Raw genomic sequence first — 19,110 nt, forward strand, 5'->3', positions numbered from 1 at the left:
TTGGAATGTGCTAATAGGTTTTTTCCCCAGGCTGAATTCATTCATTATGCCTTTTCCTGTCCCCTTAGGAGAAAGCCAGGCATCCCCTGTGCTGTGTGACTGGAGGCAGAGGATGGGACTAAAATCCTCTCCCTTTTTGGGTTTTCCACTCTTCCCTGGCTTGCTGCCATGTGTTTCCTGGGGCCGTGTGCTGTGGGATATTTTGGGGCCCTGTGATGCTGCAGGGGCAGCCGGGGTCACTTTACTGTGTCCCATCAGTCTGGGGGAGCTGAACTCACACCCTGAGCCTTTCACCCACCCCTTTGGGTGCCCTGGATGGAAATCCAGCTCCTCAAGGGTTCCTTTCTGCTGCTGGGCTCCCTGGCTGGGCACATCAGACTCCCCCAGCCTGCCTCACATTCCCCAGACAGAATAGCTGGGATTCCTGCATTCCCTGCCCCAGAATGACCCGGCTGGACACTGAGCTGCAGTGGCATCTGCAGGGACAGGATGGGTCCCCACCACAGCAAGGAGCCCCACAAAACCCAGGAGAGGCTCTGCTTTGTCCCTGAGGTGTGAACACTGCCCTGGTAGATTTGTTTGGGTTTTGCAGAGGTACCTGGGTGCTGTGGCAGCTCTGCAAGGCCTGGCTTGGGGAGGGAGTGTCCCACATTCCCAGAGGTGCCCACTCATGGGCAGTTCTTTCTTTAAAGCCCCAATTCCTGGAGCCACTCCATCCCTGCAGGAGCTTTTCCCATTCACCTCGCTGCTGTGGGCAATGGGGGAAGGAGTTTGGGAAGCAGCACAGAGCAGGGAAAGCCCAAAGGTGAGTGTGAAAATGAACCCTCCTCACCTTGAGGTCGCCCTGAAGATGCACCTTGTGGCCACCTCACCTGTGCTGGAGGTGGGTGTAGGGGTTTTGGGAAGGGGGAAAATCCCCCTCGTGTGGCTGGGAGCATCCTGGGTGCTGAGGAGCTGCTCTCTGACTCCTTCCTGCCCTGGAGCCAGGACCTTGGGGGAAAATCCACCCCTGGCATGGCTGGGGAGGAGCAGGGCTGTGAGAGAGGAGCGGGTGCTGCAGGGTTAACAGGGAGTGTTTGCAGCCAGTCCCTTGTCACCAAGGAGAAGCGATCTGCGATCTGCGCTTGGGAAGGAAACAAAACACCCAGCAGGGCGATTTCCTCTCCCCAGCACCACTGCAGGGCTCGGGGCACCAGCAGGACACTGCCACCACCCCGAGTGGCAGGGAGCAAGAGGCACCAGGTGAGTGTGGCTGCCGGGGAGGTGACAGGGACAGCACAGGGACAGCCATGTCCCCACCATCCTTCTCCCTCCCAGTCTTATGGCAGAATGTGGGGCACCCCGGGCACGGGGACACGCAGCATCCGTCCCTACCAGTCCAGCGGGCAGTACCTGTACGCCATGAAGGAGGACCTGGCAGAGTGGCTGAAGGAGCTCCATGGCCTTGACATCGAGGTGGGCACCTTCCTGGAGGTGCTGGAGACAGGGGCTGTGCTGTGCTCCCACGCCAACCACGTCACCCAGGTGGCAGGGGAGTTTGCCCAGGTGTGCCCCGAGGTGGCCAAGCACCTCCACCTGCCCTCTGCCGGTGTCACCTGCAACCTCACAGCACAGCCTGGCACCTTCCAGGCCAGGGACAACATCTCCAACTTCATCCAGTGGTGCAGGAAGGAGATGGGGATCAAAGGTAGGATGCCAGGCCCCAGCTGTGCCATGTCTCTGTGTTTTGCCGTGTGCCCCCAAACCCAGCGCCACCCCTGCATGGGACAGCTCTGTGTGCTGGCACCCCTGAGCTGGCATCCCTTGTGCAAGTTTTCAGTGTGCTGACACGTGGCTGGAGGGTTTGCTTAGGTGTAGATATGCACAGGAGGAATGGCAAAGGAAAGGGTGGATGGCACAGATCATGCCAGGCACGGCACGATCCCAGCCCTAAGGACAGCAGGAGAAGTCCTGGCTCTGAGCAAAGCATCTGTCACCCTGTCCTACCCCCATGGATGCCCAGAGAGGGGAGTGGCACAGAGCAAGACATCCTCAGGGCTCTCAGACACTGAGTTTTGTGCCTTTGGGATGCCATGAAACAGCTGCAGGTGCCCAAAAGGAAAAGCTCTTTCTCCTTTATCACTTACCCCAACTCTTGTTGAACCCTGCTTATTCCTGGTGGGATGGCTGCAGCGAGGAGCACCCTTTGGGTGGGTTTTGCCTCCATCTGTGCCCCCCATCTGCTCTGTCCCCATCCCCACGTGGATGCCATGTCCTGCCCTGCCCAGATGTGCTGATGTTCGAGACAGAGGACCTGGTGCTGAGGAAGAACGAGAAGAACTTTGTGCTGTGCCTGCTGGAGCTGGCCCGCCACGCCTCGCGCTTCGGGGTGCGCGCCCCGACCCTGGTGCAGATGGAGGAGGAGATCGAGGAGGAGCTCCGGCAGGAGATGGAGCTGCCTCCCCCAGAGCCCAGCCTGCCCCGGGCACCCAGGAGGGCACCACGGGACCTGCAGAACCTCGACCTGATGGTGCCAGGGGCAGGGGGGCATGGGGGGAATGGGGATGGGGATGGATGGAGATGGAGATGGGCATGGAGATGGATGGGGGAGGACATGGAGATGGATGGAAATGGAAATGGAAATGGAAATGGAAATGGAAATGGAAATGGAAATGGAAATGGAAATGGAAATGGAAATGGGAATGGGCATGGAGATGGAGGTGGATGGGGATGGGCATGGAAATGGATGGGGATAGGCATGGAAATGGATTAGGATGGCATGGGGATGGATGGCATGGGATGGGATGGGATGGGATGGGATGGGATGATGGGGAGGAGCATGGAGATGGATGGGGATGGAATAGTGGGGCATGGGGATAGGCATGGGGATGGATGGAGATGGGCATGGAGATGGATTGGATGGAGATGAGGATGGGGATGGATGGGGATGGATGGGGATGGGCATGGTCACCCCAGGACCTTTCCCAGCAGCCCTGATGGAGGACCCATCCCTGCCACCCTCAGGTGCAGCACCTGGTGAGCCGCTGTACCTGCCCTGTGCAGTTCCCCATGATCAAGATCTCTGAAGGGAAATACCGAGTGGGGGGCTCTGACAGCCTCATCTTTGTGCGGGTGAGTCTGCTCCATCCCTGCTCCTGGGGGAAAACATCAGGAATTCTGCTCTGCTGCCATGACCCCCTTTCCATCCCCCAAAAGAGTCTGTGTGGGAGTTTTGATCACTATTCCCAAAGCAGGGGAGCTCAGCCCTGTCACAGATGTTGGTATGGATTTAACCACCCATGTGTGTGGGACAAACCCTGACACCCCCACAGAGCCACAGCCTGCTCCCACCCAGCTATGGGAGCACTGGGATGCTCTGAATCCATCCCCAAGCACGGCCAAAGAACTCAGCACACCACGAAGGACAGGGATTTTCCAAAAGGATCCCTCACCCTCCTTGTGGTGACAAAATAAACCTGTCGGGATGGCCTCAGGAGCTGAGCAAGGGGCGCAGCCGCCCTTTGGGACACTGGTGGCACTTGGGGCCAGCCCAGAGCTGCCCTTTGGGACACTGGTGGCACTTGGGGCCAGCCCAGAGCTCTCGAAGCCCGGCCGGGGGTGCCACCCCCAGGCTGCTGCCGGTGTCCCCTGGCACGGACATTCCCGATGTCCCCAGATCCTGCGGGAACACGTCATGGTGCGGGTCGGGGGCGGCTGGGACACGCTGGAGCATTACCTGGACAAGCACGACCCGTGTCGCTGCACGTCGCTCTGTGAGTCCCCACGTCCCCAAACCCCGCGGCTGGCTGAGGATGGGGTCTGTGCCTGGTCTCGATGCTTCTCGGAGGCTTTGGTACAGCCATGCCGAGAAATATCGGGTTTTGGGGACTTTCTTTGGTTTTGGTGGCCACTAGAGGTCATGGAAGACTTCAGGATGGAGCCGGACCCCCAAAGCCGCTTTGCAGGGAGCACAGGCACTCTCGGGGGGCTGGATGCTGACCCACGGCTGGGTGGGCTTCCCCGCGGGTGGGTGCATGGCACAGGGGCGCTGAGCCCCCCTCGCTGTCCCCGCAGCTCACAAACAAGGCCGGAAGGGCCGGAGCCCGCAGCAGCAGGTGCAGCACGAGGTGCGGCTGTGCCCGGCCGCCCGCAGCCCCCAGCCCGCCCTGCTGCTCATCAGCCGCTCCCAGAGCCCCCTGCCCCCCGTGCCCTGGGGGGGCCGCGTCCCCCCTGCCGCCCCCTCCCCGGAGCGCTGGGGTCGCCAGACGGGGGCCAGCCCTCAAACGGAGCCGGCACAGCCCCGGAGGGTCCCCTCGGGCAGGTAAGTGCTGCAGAGATGCTTCGTGCCCCAAACTGAGCCGGTTTGGTAGCATATTTAGAATTTTTCCCCTCTCCCGTCTGGAGGTGCCCAGCACCAGGCGGGACCGGGGGGATGCAGCAGCTCCCGGCCCCTCCCCGCTGTCTGTCCCTGCAGGATGCGGGAGCCACCCGCTGTCCCTTTGGGGAGGCAGCCGCCACCATCCCGCTCACCGGCCCGATCCGGCTCCCCTGGGCTCGGAGCGAGGGGCCGGGCACCCACCCCGTCCCGGCTGAGCGCCCCGAACGGCGCGGGGGTGCCCAGGGCATGGCAAGGGACCAGCCCGGGGACATCATCCAGCCCAGGGACATCATCCAGCCTGGGGACATCCGGCCTGGGGACATCATCCAGCCCAGGGACATCATCCATCCCGGGGACATCATCCGGCCAGGGGACATCATCCATCCCTGTGGCACCGGCACGGGGCAGGCCCGCAGCTCCCAGCCCACGGACGGCACCGGCAGCTCCGAGGAGCGCCCAGCAAGGAGGAAAATCATCTGTGCCGGCTGCCAGGCCGCAGGAAACGGGGACAGCCACCGCACCCCGAGCCCCCAGTCCCCTCAAGGTCTGCACCCCCTCCTCGCTCCAGGATGCTCCAGGAGACCCCCGGAGCCTGAAGAGCCCACGGGAAGGGAGGCAAGGAGCCCTGGGCCGGGGCCGACAGCCCTCACCCCGGAATTGCTCCAGCCAAGCCCCGAAATTGGACAGCAGCGTTAAACTCTCCCTCAAAGCCAGCCCGGCCCCTCGGCCCGCCACCCCTCAGGGCCGTTCTGTGGGGCAGTGCAGGGTCTGTGATGCTGGGGACAGTCCCCAGGGGACAGGACAGAACCACCCAGCCCCGAGCACAAGGACTGGGGGCACCCAGGGACCTCGAGGGGCACAGGATGGCCCCGAGGGGTTCAGGGCCTGCTGTGGGCACACGCAGCCCCCCGGCTATGCCAGCGTGCTAGAGGAGCTGTCCCGCGGCCCGCAGCCCCTGCGCCCCGTGGGGATGTGGGGACAGGTCCCCAAAACTGCCCCAGGAGCTGCCCCGGAGCTCCCGGCCCCGGGAGAGGCAGAGAGGCCGGGAATGGGGGGCCAGACCCCGGCCCCGGGAGAGGCAGGGGGGCCGGGAATGGGGGGCCAGACCCCCCGGGCCAGCATCGCCACCAAGCCCCGGCGCTGCCTGAAGAAGCCCGAGCGGGTGCCCTCCATCTACAAGCTGAAGCTGCGGCCCAAGGTGCGGCCCCGGCGGGACCACAGGCCGGGCAAGCGCCCCTCGCGCATCCCCACCCCGCTGGGGCATCGGCCCCGGGGCCAGCGGCGACCCCCGGGCGCCCCCCGGGCCCCCCAGAGCGGCAGCGCCCGCCCCGAGCCCTCCCCGGGGGACAGCGGCACCTGGCTGAGCGAGGATGAGGAGGAGGAGTCGTGGGTCTGAGCCCAGCCCGAGGCACGGACAGACGGACGGACGGACAGACCGACGGAGCCCTCCCTCCGAGGGTGGGAGCCATGCTGAAGGTGAAGATGGAGCAGAACCATCCCTGGTGGGATTGCTCCCACACAGCCCGGGGGGTTCCACCTCATTTTCACTGCTGCACCCCATCCTTCCCAATGGATTTATTTTTCTGGTAATCCTGCTAAACAGGCACTTTTGTACTGGAAAAATCCAGCCCCAAATCAAGGCTTTCTGCAGGAGGAAGGGTTTAGCCACACCTGGAGAGGGGACACCCCATCCTTGACACCCATAAAAAGCATCTCACACCTCAGTGCTCCCCATCTGCACCAGTGAGCCCCGTGTCTGACAGCTCCAAAAGCCTCCATGAGTGCTGGGGGGTCACAGGAGGGACCCTGTGATGGCTGTGGTCCCCTCAGGGGTGCTGGATGTCACCATAATTCTCCAAATTAGGGTCACAGCACAGGCACTGCTGCCCCCGAGCCCCCAGCAATGCTGTTTGTGCAATAGAAATGTGCCAAAACTCCATTTCCACTTCTTTTCTGTGTGGGTGTGGAGGGAGGAAGGATAATCCTGATGTGGGCACAGCAATCGTCCCCCTGAGAGCCCCACAATGCCCAGGAGAGTCTCATTTTCCACAAGAGGATGGAGCCAGCCCCACTTCCCTGCAGAGGAGCTGCAAATGTGAGCGCTGGGACTCAGGGAATGCAAAAACCTGCTGGCAAAAACACTCCTGAGGCCGGTACAGAACAAGGGGACAGACCTGATTTTTAATTCAATTTCAAAGAAGGAGGTGCAGGGCGTCACAGGCGGTGCAGACACCTCGGGAATCTCCAACAAGGAGTCCAGGGGGGAAAGGGAAGCCAAGTCCAGGCTTGGGATGCTCAGTGGGGCAGGAGGAGGAGGAGGAGGAGAAGGGAGCATCCTTGGTGAACCCAGCATCACCCCCAGGAGCACAGGGCAGGGACCTGGCACTGCCCTGGGCACAGCAGTGGGGACATCCCAGCTTGGGACAGGCCCAGGCTGCTCTCAGCAGGACCAGGGAGGCGTTGGGTGAGTGGTAAATCTGTAGTAAGGTGTGAGTAGGGCCGCAGGGTGCTCGTGCTCCAATCCCTGCGCCTGGACAGCTGGGATCTCCCTGCCTGCACCACCCACCCCTTCCTGGGCTCTGGGGAGAGGAGCTCTGTGTAGCCCTCGTTCTTCCAGGAGCTGGGAAGTGCTGTGGAAGCAGTGAGAGTTGTTGTTATTACTAATATAACTTCCTCTGTCTATAAAGTACAATAGAATATAACAATTATATTTATAACCTTTTTTTTCTTCTTTTTTTTTCTTCAAAATACTAAATAGATGCTATAAAAACCTGTAACTAATTGTGCTATAAACTGCAGGCTACAGGGTTATAACAAACAATGTATTGGCTTAGTCGTTGATATGTGTAGTGTGAGCACTTTAGAAATGCTTTATTATTAGCATTTACCAAGGAATTTCCTTCTCAGACAATTTGGAGGGGTAAAGCTCTAGCCAGAGATCGATAAGTGGACTCAGATATGTTAATAAATCCTGTCAGGATGAGCTTGGACAGGGAGCCAGGTTTGCCACGAAGGCAAGGGATGGTGACAAGTGCCACTGCCCTTCCTGGCTGAGATGGACTCATGTCCCCCCATTGCCTTTCCTAATTTTTTTCCTTTTTTTTTTTTTTGTTTTAAATTTTGGAGCGAGGGGTTTGATTCCCCAAGCAGGGAGGGAGGAGCAGGATGCACGCCCAGCCCTGGCACAGGGATGGGGTGGTCAGAGGCACTGGAGCTCAGCTGGAGCTGCCTTGGATGGGAAGCAATTCCAAGAGCACAGTGGAGCTGTGCTGGACACCAGGCTGTGGTGGCAGAGAGGGCTTGGGTGTCCTGTTCTGATGAACCCTTCCAGCTCCTTGTGGCAGCAGGAATCACGGGGATGGATTTGCTGGAGCATGGATCAGACTCAGATCCTGCCTCAGCAGGTGAGGATGGTGTTTCCCTGTGTGTCACAGGGACCAGCCATGGAGAAACCACGACCCTCTCGGCCTCTTGCTCTGCCTCCACCACCCCATCACCATTTCCTAGCAGGGGCTGCCCTTTGCCAGCCCACCCTGCAGGGCAGCACGCAGGCGAGCTGCGGCTCTGGTGCAAACACAAACCACAAGATTAAAAAATAATAATTAAACAATTAAAAAAAACCAAAACATGGGGGACTCACTTTGCTATTAGGGATATGCAGAGAGAGAAAAAAAAAAAACAAAGCAGGAATTCAGCTGGAAGTGCTGCTCCAGCTCCCTGTTGCTGCCGAGGCAACATCCTTGTGGGAAAACCCAGCCTGGTGGCACTGCCGGGGGCACAGGGGGCACAGGGGGGTGCCCACCTGCCCAGGACACCCCAGGGGCTGGGGTGCAAAGCTGGTCACCTGCTGAGCCCAGGAGCAGAGGTAGCAGAGGGGTGACCTGCCCAGCAAGGAGCATTCCCAGGTTATTTGGTGCTCACAGCCTTCCTGTGCTGGGGCTGTGCTGGGGCACAGGGGGGCTCAGAGCCCTGGGAAGGCAGAACTCAGCTCCTGGGGGTGTCAGGAGCAGGACTGGGATTTACTTTTCCCCCCTTTTTTTGCTTTCATCCAGAATATCCACCTGGAGGTCTGACCTGACCAAACCTAAAGACAGCGCATGTAATCTGGCTGCTCTGCCCTCCACAGGGAGAAATCCCACAAGGGGAAAAGAAGAGCTCCTGTTTCCCTGTGCCCCAGAGACAGAGCCATGCCCAGAACACCAGGATACAGGTGCTGGATAATTCCCTTCCAGGAGCAGGTGATGAGGCAGCACCAGGAGCTGCCCCTGTGCTGCCAGGGCAGGAACTGGCAAGGATGAAGGGACAGCCAAAAATTTGGGCACCTCCTCCACCCTCCAGTGGCATGTACAACCCCCTGGGATGGCTTTGGCCTCAAGCTCTGCAGGCTCGCAGAGAGCTCAGGGCCATCCCTCACCCCTCACTGTCCCCCTGCACCCCCTGTCCCCAAATGTCACCTCAGCAAGCCCAGAGGTGCCTCCAGCACAGCTCCCACTGCCCGGGGAGCAGAACCATCCCCAGGTTTGGGGGTCCCTGGGCAGGGAGCTCACAGGATGGTGCAGCAGAACCATCCCCAGGTTCAGGGGGTCCCTGGGCAGGGGGAGCTCATGTGATGGTGCAGTACAACCATCCCTAATTTTGGGCAGCCCCCTGAAGGGTCCCTGGACAGGGGGCTGCTCACATGATGGTGCAGCAGAACCATCCCCAAATTTGGGCAGCCCTAGGGTCCCTGGGAAGGGGGCTCACAGGGTGGTGCAGCAGAACCATCCCCAGGTTTGGGGTGTCCCTGGCAGGGGTCTCCTCACATGATGGTGCAGCAGAACCATCCCCAGGTTTGGGAGCTCCCTGGGCTCACATGATGGTGCAGCAGAACCATCCCCAGGTTTGGGGTGTCCCTGGCAGGGGTCTCCTCACATGATGGTGCAGCAGAACCATCCCCAGGTTTGGGGTGTCCCTGGCAGGGGTCTCCTCACATGATGGTGCAGCAGAACCATCCCCAGGTTTGGGGTGTCCCTGGCAGGGGTCTCCTCACATGATGGTGCAGCAGAACCATCCCAGGGTTTGGGGGTCCCTGGGCAGGGGTCTCCTCACATGATGGTGCAGCGGTTCCTGCGCAGCGCGCCCTGGAAGCGGATGGTGGTGTGGACGTGCTTGCAGCGGGCACAGCCCACGCTCTTGAGGAGCTCGCTGAAGAGCAGCAGGATGTGCCAGTTGTACTTGGCCGAGCACTCGATGTAGCCGCACTTCCACGTCTTCTTCACCAGGTTGGAGACGTTCCAGCGCGGGATGACCCGGCCCCGCTGCAGGTCCCGCTTGTTGCCCACGATGATGATGGGCGTCTCCGAGGTGCCGATGACCCTGGGGAGGGCGGGAGGTGAGGGAGGATGGCAGGGAGGGACACAGAGGGACAGCCCACAGAGCTCAACCCATCCCCAAAGGGCTCCTGGCTGTGCCTTGCCTTGTCCCCTTGTTCCCCTCCGTGTCCAGCCACCCCTCATGCGGGAATCTACAAAATCAGAGGGTTTTGGGAAAGCTGCAAAAGGCAGGCTTCAGAGACAGCAGAACTGTGATTAAAGCTAAGCAGCAGCCATGAGATAGGTCAGCAGAAAAGTTATTTAAACTGTAGAAAAGCAAGGACAAATAGAACAATGGTGTGTCTATTAACGCTTGTCTAGAATAACTTTCTAAGCTATTTACATAAACTATTTATATAAACTTTTCTGGAAAGCTAAACTTTCCAGAAAAGTTTATCTAGAAAGATATTAGAAAGTTTGAAGCTTAATAATAGAGTTTTGTGCATTGTGTTTTAAAGCTTACAAGGAGGTCTTGTATTCAAAATAGGCAAGCATTGTTTAACCAAAGGTACGTGTGCTTATAGTGATTAGATAGAACTCCTGTCAATGTGCTTTTGCTTTGTGTGATTGGTCAAAAAATTATAAAGTAAGTTGTAACATTAAGTTCTTAGTTTTCTGCTTGAGATGTGAGCTGCTGGCATCTTCTCATTGTCATAATTATGTAATGAGGTTGATGTTGGAAAATAAAACAGCTCAAAGCACATTCCAGCAGTCCTGTCCCGCTGGTGATTTGTACAAACACCCCAGCTGGTGACACCCCCATGGCACCTGCAGCTGCTCACGCAGGGCTCAGCCACAGGGGACACCTGCCTGGCTCATTAATGCACAAATCAACAGCCAGAATCAAAGCCAGATCCCAGCCAGGCTCCTCAAAGCTCTGCCAACCTTAACCCTGTTTCTTCTCTCTTGGAGTGAGAGTGAGAGGTGTGGATGTGAAGTGAAGTGAAGTGAAGTGAAGTGTTGTTGGATGTGCTGCTGGTGTGGAATCTTACAGAAAGCAGCTAATCCTGTTTTCCTGGGAATTCTGTCAGGAATGAGGCAGGGATTTGCTCAGAGCCTTTGCTGGGCGTTTTGCAGCTCATTTTTGGGGCTGGCAGCAGAGAATCCTCCGTCCCTCCCTGGGTTGCATGGAGCAGGACAGGGAACAGCTGGACCAGGAATCCTGGCTTCAGAGGAGCCTGCCTGGGCTCCTGCTCCTCTCTTGGTGTTGGGGCTCCCATCCCTGCCCAAGGGGCATTGTGCCAGTCTGGTATCTCCTCTCTGATGCCAGGATGTGCCCCCCATGGTGCAGAACTCCCTTGCCACCTCCCCAGAGCCATCCGTACCTCGTTTCCAGGATCTGCTGGCGGATGGTTTTGATGTACTCGAAGCTGTCAAAGCAGCAGATGTCATAGACCAGGATGTAGGCATGGACACTCCGGAGCCCCCTGCAGCACACGTCTGCCCACTCCTGCGGGGGCACACAGGGGTCAGTCCTGGCTCTGGGCCTGGGGGATGCCCTGCCCTGTTCTGGGGGCTGCACATTGCCCCAGCACCCCTCTCTGCTCTGCCCAGACCCATCTGTGTGTGCCCCATCACCAGAGATCCCACATCCCCCCTGTCAGCCCAGGGGAGAGGTAACAGGATGTGTCAGCCCCAATTCCACTCCTGAGGGAAGATTGCAGCCTAATTGCAGCCCAGAGCTGAGCTGGGAGTGGGGCTGGATGCAGCCCCCTGCTCTGGGTGGATTCATCCTCCAGAGTTGCTAATTAGCTGTGCTAATTAGTGATGCACCCTGGTTTTTGGAGCAGGGCGGGTGAGGAGGATGCTGAGCCCCATCTGAGGGTGATGCAGCAGCAGCTCTGTGGGTCACAGGGGGAAGGTGACAGCAGCTCTGTCTGAGGGGACATGGGGACAGAAGGGGAGCAGAGGCTGCTCAGGAGCTGAGTGTGTGAGAGCAAGATGTGGATCCAGGGCAGAGGCAGGCAGGGGTGGCCTCTCTACAGCCAAAATCTGGAGCTGAAAGAAATTAATGCTGTTAGGAAACCCTTGGGTTTCTGGGAACAACTGGATTTTTTTTTTTTTCATGCCATGAGTGAAAATCTGCCTCACTTCAGGCACTTTCCCATCCCAGCAGTGGGACTGGGAATGGCAGCCCCTGCAGGCAGCACTGCAAAACCTTCCTGGGTGCCTTGCAAAGGAGAAAGACTCTCCAGGGAGGAAAGGCATCACTTGTCCCTGAGCAAACCCCCTCAGAGCCATGAATCAGCCTTTCCCGAGGTTATATCAGAATGAGGAGGGGAAAGGGGAGTTTTGGGATGTGGGTTTATCTCTGTCACAGGGGGCAGCAGGGGAAGGAGGGGGCAGAGGGACACAGCCCCTCCCTGCCCACCCAGGGGAGATGCTGGGGAGATCCTGGGGCTCAGAGATGCAGGAGGATGGAGCAGCAGCCTCGGGGCTCCTCTGAGCCCTGATACACCAGGGAGACAAAGAACTGCAGCTATTTCACCGTGCTGGGGGCAGCTCTGCCCTGTCAGGGTGGTTTTCCTCAGCAGTGCGGGTCTCCTGGGATGTTTGAGCTTTGCACTGCAGGAGCAGCATGTCAGAGAGGCACTGGCTCCTGCTCCCCTTGCAGGACAGCACTGCAGGGATGCTGCTCCTGGCACAGAGCTGAGTCCAGGATGTTTCCCAGCAGACAGAGCTTTATCCCTCTCCTTTCCCCTCAGAGCCACCCCTCTGATCACCCTCTGTTCCCTGGAAACCTCCATCTGCTCCCACTGGCACCTCCTCTGGGGTGCAGCAAGGCAGGGAGTTAATGGAGTGTGTGAGCATTGGCTGCTGTGTCAATAAATTACCCTTTGCTATTTCGGGCTCTTTCTCACGCTGACCTTTCCTTCCCTGCTCTCACCCATTAATTTTTAAACCTTCTCCTCGCCCCTGGAGTGCTCATTTCACCTCCTGCCTGATGGTACAGGTGCTCTTGGAGCACTACATGGCCCCTGTGACCCTGGCCCTGCTGGGGACAGGGACACTGTGACTAATTGTGGCCCCACTGGTGGCACTGTAGCCACAGCTGGGAACCTGCAGCTCCTCTCCCCTCAGTGCTGACACAACCTGTGCCCCTGGGGCTATGGCATGAGCTTGACATCTCCTTTTCTCCATTAACTCCACCCAGAAGTTGTTGGCACTGGTGGCAATGCTTTCCAACCCCACACTGCTTTTTGGGGGGTTTGGAAGAACCTGAGGGGGTGGAGGAGGAGCTGGTGGGTTCAGAGCTCCAGAACAAGCCCAGGCAATGATGGAGGGGACAATGGCCACTCCCAGGAGGGGACAGGCCCTGCCTGGCTTGGGCAGTGGGTGCATCAGGGCTCCAGGAACCCCTGGTGTCACCCACATGTTCTGCTGTTGGCTCTGACACTGGGTCAGCCATAGTGGGGTATCTAATCCCAGTTTGGGCTCTGGCTTTTGTGGAGTTCAATTAATCATTGTTCTGAGATCTTCCTTGATGGGGAGGGGCCTTATTGGCATCTTGGGCTTGTGACAGCTCAGTTGCTTTTTAACCTTACCTACTTGGATAGCACGTGAGCACTCTTTACGCCGTTATAAAGTTAATTTGGGTCTCCTGTATGACCACAGGATTTACCAGCCCTAGATTTGCTATGGCTCAGTCAAGGACTGGATCCCAGTGCTCCAGGACCCCAGCTGGATCCCAGCTGTGGGCAATGCCAAGCCACATCCTTGGAGTGGCATGCCACCTCTCTTGTGTTTGCTGCCACCAAACTTTAGAGCACACTTTATCCTGAACCTGCTCAGCGGGATCCATGAGGACACAATCCATCATTTAGCAACCAAATGCTGACATGGAGAGAGGGACAAACATCCCCCAAAAAGGCAGAGCCGCAACCCCACAGATTCCAACAGCAAAACCCCACCACAGGGGGGTTCACCCAGACCCGCAGAGGCGGAGGAGCCCTCGGGTGCCGCCGTACCTGCAGGGTGTTGACAGGGAAGGCGGTGATGGGGGGAAAGTCCATGATCTGCAGGTCGTGCACGTGGCCGTTCATGACCACGGCGGGCAGGTAGACGCGGCGGGCCGTGGTGGGCACGCACACCTCGCTGAACTCGTTGTACAGGAACTGCCGGACTATGGCGCTCTTGCCCACGCCCTGCGCTCCCAGCACGGCGATCTTGAAGGTTGCCACCATCCCGCCGCGCTCCGGCCCCGGTGCTGCCCCCGCGGTGCCGAGGCTGCATATTCCCGGGCAGGGGGCCTCAGCCCCATTCAGGATGCATTTCCCCGCCGGGGCTCCCCGTCACTGCAAGGCCAAGGAGAAGCTGGTCAGCTCTCAGAGACCTCTCTGGGTGTTTATTCCAGCAGGAGCTGGCAATGTACCCAGGGGCTTTGGCGCTGCAGGACCTCAGAGTTCTCCTTGAACCTCCTGCCCCAGCAGCCAAGGAGAGGCAGGATTCCAGGATTTATTCCAGGAATAAAGTGGACTTTATTCCAGGAAGGTTCTCACAGGCACATTCAGCCCTTTCAGCACCACAACAAGGAAAAGCTCTGTCTTTGCTCAGGGTCCCAGCCTGTGCAGGGCCACTGACACCAGCTGTCCCTTCCCGGTGCTGTCCCAAGCTGGAGAATCCATCTTGCCTGGGTTTGGACAGCTGGAATTGCCTTTAGCGGGCGGGGGGACATCGCTGAGCGCCTGCGAGCGACAGCTTGAGCGTTTCCTCTCAGCCTTGGAGCGGCTGGGCAATTAACTTGATGGGGACTCATTTAGCAGCCGGCTGACAGGGTGAGCCCAGAGCCGCCCCGGGGCAGGGCCCACGTTTAGGGGGACACGGGGGGATAACCCACACACAGGGAGCTGAGCCTGAGGAGCCCAAACACCGCTGGCACCGGGAGCTGTGATGGGGACAGGAGAGGGATGGGCCCCACTCTCACTGGTTCCCATCCCTAGGAAGCAGCTTGTGCTTTATCCCAAAGTGTGGATGCTCTGACCAATTTCTGATGCTCTGGCCCATTTTCCCTGCACCATCCCCGAAGCGCAGGGCAGCAGCGGAAAGTGTCAGGTTCAAACACCCTGTTGTGGCTGTTTGATGGAGGTTATTTACCCCAGGGGGAGCCTGGGCACAGCGGTTCCTATTGCTGGGTGCTGGAGTGGCCGAGCTCCCCGGGATCCCTTCCCTGGGCCATGGCTCACACCACCCTCACCTTCCTCACGCCAGGACCAAGGACCATGTCCCCCCGGGGTGCTGGCACTGTCCCCGGGATGCTGCCTGTCCCCAGCCCCGCAGTGGGGATGTTTCTGTGCCTGATGCAGGGAAATGGGGGTGCAGGAGCCCCCAGGCCAGTCCCTGCCAGGGCCTTTCTCTGCCAGCACACAGCACTGTCACTGCAGGTCCCGGGGGGCCACCCTGCTGCAGGGACAGCCCCGTCCCCACAAACCCTTCCTCCTCTGCGGGGCCGGAGCGTGATGGAGCCACACAACTGGAAACCAGAGCCTCGCTGGAACTGGGGCACGGGCTGAGCCCGCTCTGCCTCCGCCAGAACCTCACCGCCCCCTGTGCTGGCCCGAGGGGACACTGCACCCCAAAAACATCACAGCCCGACCTGGTGGTGCCCGGCCCTACAGGCAGCTGCTGTGGGAAACTGAGGCACAGCGGGGGGACCCTTCGGGGCACCCCTCGGTGGGATGGTGGGGCAGGGACCGTCCCCGGTCCTCGGGCGCTCAGCACCAGGCTCGGGCCGGGCTCCGCGGGCTGCAGGGCCGGGCGGGGGCTCCAGGGGGCTCCGGGAAGGGCGGCCCCGGCCCCCGCGGCGACCTTGGCCACGCTGCCACGCCTGGGGCACTGCAAGGAGCGACCCCTGAGCCCCGCAGGGCGGGGACAGCGTCCCGCACCCCACATCCCGCACTCCCCATCCTTCACCCCACATCCCGCACTCCCCATCCTTCACCCCACATCCCCCACCCCACATGCCTCACCCCACATCCCTCACCCCACATCCCTCGCACCACATGCCTCACCCCACATCCCGCACCCCACATCCCTCACCCCACATCCCTCACCCCACATCCCTCACCCCACATCCCTCACCCCACATCCCTCAGCCCCCGTTCCCCGCACCCCTCGCATCCAGACCCTCCCGGGGATGCTCCGGCCGCGCTGGGCAGCGCAGCACCCCCGGCCCGCGGTGTCGCTGGGGCTGGAGGGGATCGGGGGATGCCGAGGGGGGTTGACACCCGCACCCCCGTTCCGGCCGGCGAAGGGGAGCGGAGAGCCCCGGCGCTCAACTTTCCCCCTTGTCCCCTCATGCCATCCACCCCTGCCCTGCCCAGCGGTAACTTTGCCCCCGTCCTGCCCTTCCCGGCCGATCCCCGTACCTGGCAGCGGCGGCCCGGGCCGGCGGCGCCCCGGCGGGCGGCGGAGCCATGCGGCGAGCCCGGCTGCAGAGCCCCGGCCCGGCCCGGCCCCCGCCCGGCGCGGCCACACCGGGGGGAGCGGAGAGCCCGGCCGGGGCACGGCGGGGGGAGCCGGGCAGGGATGGAGGCGGTGGGATGGCGGGGATGCCCGGGCGGGAGGCGGGCAGCGCCCGGGGAGGGATGGAGGGAGGGAAGGAGGCAGAGCTCAGGCAGGGATGCGGGCAGCGCCCGGCGAGGGAAGGAGGCTCTGCCCAGGCAGGGATGCGGAGGATGCCCGGGAAGGATGCGGGCAGTGCCCTGGAGGGAAGGAGGCAGCACCCGGGAAAGGAGGCAGGCAATGCACAGAGCGAGCCGCAGGAATCCAGCAGAGACACCGACTTCTCCCGGGGCTCTGGGGAGGCGCCGATGGGAAAAGACCCTCCCATGTCCCCCCTGCAGTGTGCTGGGTGCAGCGGCGTCACCCCTTCCCTCCCCGGCGGCTCCGGGCTCTCATGCCCGCCCCGGACGGGTCCCCCGGGCCGGAGCCCCTCGGGGGAGGAAGGCAGGAGCCCTCCCGGGGACTCTTTCCCTCCTCCTCCGGCTGCTCGCTGTGCTCCGGGCACATCGTTTCACCTCCGGGGACGGGGACTGCTCTGTGCCCGGGGGTCCCTGAGCCTGGGCTGCCCGCAGAGCCCCCCAAAGGAGGGACATTTCTGTTGCAGTGCCTGCGTTTTTGGGTCACCCCGCACGGAGCCTTTACCTGCGTGCTGGACAGAGGGAAGACGCTGCCTGCACCTCCAGGACCATGGTCCAAACCCCCGGGACACGCTGCTGATGGAGTCCCTGCGCCCCTCTGCTGCTCGGAACAGCCCCCAAAGGCCACCCGGGCTGGCTGTGACACCGGCGAGCACCGAGGTGTCTGCACAGGGCTGGCGGCGATCGCACGGGCTCGGCCGGGCTCCCCCCAGCCTCGTCAGCACCTTCGGCTGGGAGAGAACATCATCTCCGGGCTGAGGAGGGGGTGCAGGGGCAAACACAACGCCACATCCCTCCTGGGGACAAGGGGACAGCAGACACAGCCCCGCGGCTGGGGGGCACAAGGACACTGGCACAGCCTTGGCACAGGCAAAGGGGGTCACAGCCCCGGCAGGGATCGGGGCGTTATTTCCCTGCAGAGATGCTCAGAGATGCAGATATTTGTGTGTCCCTGGGGTTTCCAGCAGCCCCGGACGCTGCTCCCCATCCCCGCACGGCCACGGAGCAGCTGCGAGCCCCGGAATGTCTCGGGCAGAGCGCGGGGACCGCGCTGCTCATGAACTCTCCCGCACAATCCAGGCTCCAGCCTCGCGGCTATTTTTAGCAGTTCCCTCCGAGATGCTCTTCAGTTGCAGTTTAATGTGTGAAATTTAATATACGAGGAGCTGGGGGGAGGGGAGTGGGGCTGGATCCCGGCACGTCCCTGCTGGCTGCGAGGTTTATCCCAGTCTGAGCAACACGAGTGCAAGGCAAACCTCAAATCATCCATCCAAGAGTTCCTCTGTGTCCTGATGTGCAGGTGGCAGCTGGGGACAGGCAGAGCTGGTGGCTGTGGTCAGCTCCTGCCTCAGCCAGATCCAAAATCCTCCCCTGAGTCCCCCACAGCCCATCATGGGCTCAGGGGTTGCTGCCACCGAGCAGGATGGGTGTGAGGCCAGTGGGAGCACAGGGATTTTGGGGAGCCCACTCAGCACAGCAGGATTTGCCCCAGCTCCAGCCAGAGCAGCAAGGAACAGCTCAGGAGGTCCCTGTCCCACAGTGTGGCCTCAGGAACAGGGAAAGCTGTGAGGACCAATCCCTCCTGGCAGCTCCCAGCTCAGGGAGCATCACCTGTGTCCCCTGAGCCCCTGGGTGACACTGCTGATGACAAACCCAGCTCCCAGGGGGTTGGTGGGAAATCCACAGCAAATCTGCAAACCCACAGCAGCAGCAAAACCCAGTTTATTCTCGAGGAGCCTCTGGCAGAACAGGGAGGGAGGATGAAACCTTTCCTTTGCCACAGGACAGCAGCAGACAGGGCAGAGCCCTGAGAACCCACAGCAGCTCTTGTTCCTGTGGGGCCAAATGCTGCTCCAGGCCCATCCCCAGCAGGGAATGATGATCCCATCCCAAACCAGGGATGGATGAAGGGACACAACAGCAAGGTCAAGGACCCCAAGCCAGCCTGACATTGCTGTTAACTGACACGTGCACCTGCTTCCAACACTGTTTGATGTGGTACCTGCCCTTCTCAGAGGGTGGAACCTCCCAAAATTCCAGGGGCTGCTCAGCCAAGGCTGGGCAGGGTGAGGGAAAAGGCTGCCCTGCTCCAGAGAAACACTCCCCAAACCTGCTGTGTGTTCTGCTGGATTTCTGGCCAGTTCAGGCACTGAGCTTGGCTCTGGCCTGGCACAGAGGTTTTGCAGCCCAACCCATCTTGCTTGAGATGAAGAGATGGCAAAGCCCTCTGAAAAACAGCACCAGTGCAAAGCAATCCAAACACATCACTGACTCCTAGGATTTTACCATTTCCCCACAGGGAAAACAGGTCACACCACACACAGCCCCCCTGGAGCCCCAGAAGGGCTAAATGGGTACATCCATTTTCTGTTTCTCATCTGCATCTGTCCCTGCTGCCCCTTGAGATGAGAAGCAGCTGTTGGAGCACCAAGGGAACTCGCTGCCTCCTCCTCCTGCAAGCCCCACATTTAGGGGGCCTGTGCTGTAGAAGTGCCTGGTGGAAAAAGAAGCCTGGTGAGCAAAATCTCCTTCCCAGCAAATGCAGCCTCCAGCCCTGGGCAGAGCCAGCAGCAGGGGAATGGATCCTCTCCCCATTCCCACAGAGCCACACGCAGCCAGAGCCTCGTGGAAATGACTTTATTGACACGGAGGGCAGGGAAAGCCTGAAGAGCAACACGAACGGGAACACTCCAACGAGCAGGGGCGGAGGGAGCGGCACCGACCCCGCCCCGGGCTGGCACACCCACCCCAAAAGCTGGGAAGG

General features: G+C 60.4%; 2 protein-coding genes across 3 annotated transcripts; one reads left to right on the plus strand and one right to left on the minus strand.

Annotated features, from left to right (window-relative positions):
• Positions 1 to 1,057: 1,057 nt before the first annotated feature.
• Positions 1,058 to 6,448, plus strand: GAS2L2 (growth arrest specific 2 like 2). The gene is made up of 7 exons (XM_064728963.1): positions 1,058 to 1,242; positions 1,318 to 1,687; positions 2,268 to 2,509; positions 3,004 to 3,111; positions 3,656 to 3,752; positions 4,054 to 4,300; positions 4,454 to 6,448. Exons 2-7 carry the CDS (start codon positions 1,330 to 1,332, stop codon positions 5,751 to 5,753), a joined length of 2,352 nt encoding a protein of 783 aa, XP_064585033.1. The 5' UTR covers positions 1,058 to 1,242; positions 1,318 to 1,329; the 3' UTR covers positions 5,754 to 6,448.
• Positions 6,449 to 6,517: 69 nt separating this feature from the next.
• Positions 6,518 to 17,303, minus strand: RASL10B (RAS like family 10 member B). Of its 2 annotated transcripts, none has more exons than XM_064728966.1 (4): positions 16,852 to 17,303; positions 13,677 to 14,003; positions 11,034 to 11,158; positions 6,518 to 9,712 (listed from the first exon to the last, which is right to left on the minus strand). In XM_064728966.1, the coding sequence occupies exons 2-4, from the start codon at positions 13,890 to 13,892 to the stop codon at positions 9,442 to 9,444; spliced, it is 612 nt and encodes a 203-aa protein (XP_064585036.1). In that variant the 5' UTR covers positions 13,893 to 14,003; positions 16,852 to 17,303; the 3' UTR covers positions 6,518 to 9,441. The 2 variants fall into 2 exon arrangements, with proteins under 2 accessions (XP_064585036.1, XP_064585035.1); XM_064728965.1 differs by lacking the exon at positions 16,852 to 17,303 and adding an exon at positions 16,074 to 16,610.
• Positions 17,304 to 19,110: the final 1,807 nt, after the last annotated feature.

This window comes from Zonotrichia leucophrys, chromosome 19, assembly GCF_028769735.1.
Source record: "Zonotrichia leucophrys gambelii isolate GWCS_2022_RI chromosome 19, RI_Zleu_2.0, whole genome shotgun sequence".
In the NCBI taxonomy this organism is placed as follows: Eukaryota; Metazoa; Chordata; class Aves; order Passeriformes; family Passerellidae; genus Zonotrichia; species Zonotrichia leucophrys.

What these genes read in the sequence shown, in the direction of transcription:
- RASL10B (XM_064728966.1), bottom strand. Translation starts at nt 13,892, where the DNA reads ATGGTGGCAACCTTCAAGATCGCCGTGCTGGGAGCGCAGGGCGTGGGC. An exon ending in TCCCTGTCAACACCCTGCAG is followed by an intron (nt 11,159 to 13,676) that starts GTACGGCGGCAC and finishes GTGCCCCCGCAG; the next exon opens with GAGTGGGCAGACGTGTGCTG. An exon ending in CAGCAGATCCTGGAAACGAG is followed by an intron (nt 9,713 to 11,033) that starts GTACGGATGGCT and finishes CGCCCTCCCCAG; the next exon opens with GGTCATCGGCACCTCGGAGA.
- GAS2L2 (XM_064728963.1), top strand. Translation starts at nt 1,330, where the DNA reads ATGTGGGGCACCCCGGGCACGGGGACACGCAGCATCCGTCCCTACCAG. An exon ending in TGCAGAACCTCGACCTGATG is followed by an intron (nt 2,510 to 3,003) that starts GTGCCAGGGGCA and finishes TGCCACCCTCAG; the next exon opens with GTGCAGCACCTGGTGAGCCG. An exon ending in ACAGCCTCATCTTTGTGCGG is followed by an intron (nt 3,112 to 3,655) that starts GTGAGTCTGCTC and finishes CGATGTCCCCAG; the next exon opens with ATCCTGCGGGAACACGTCAT.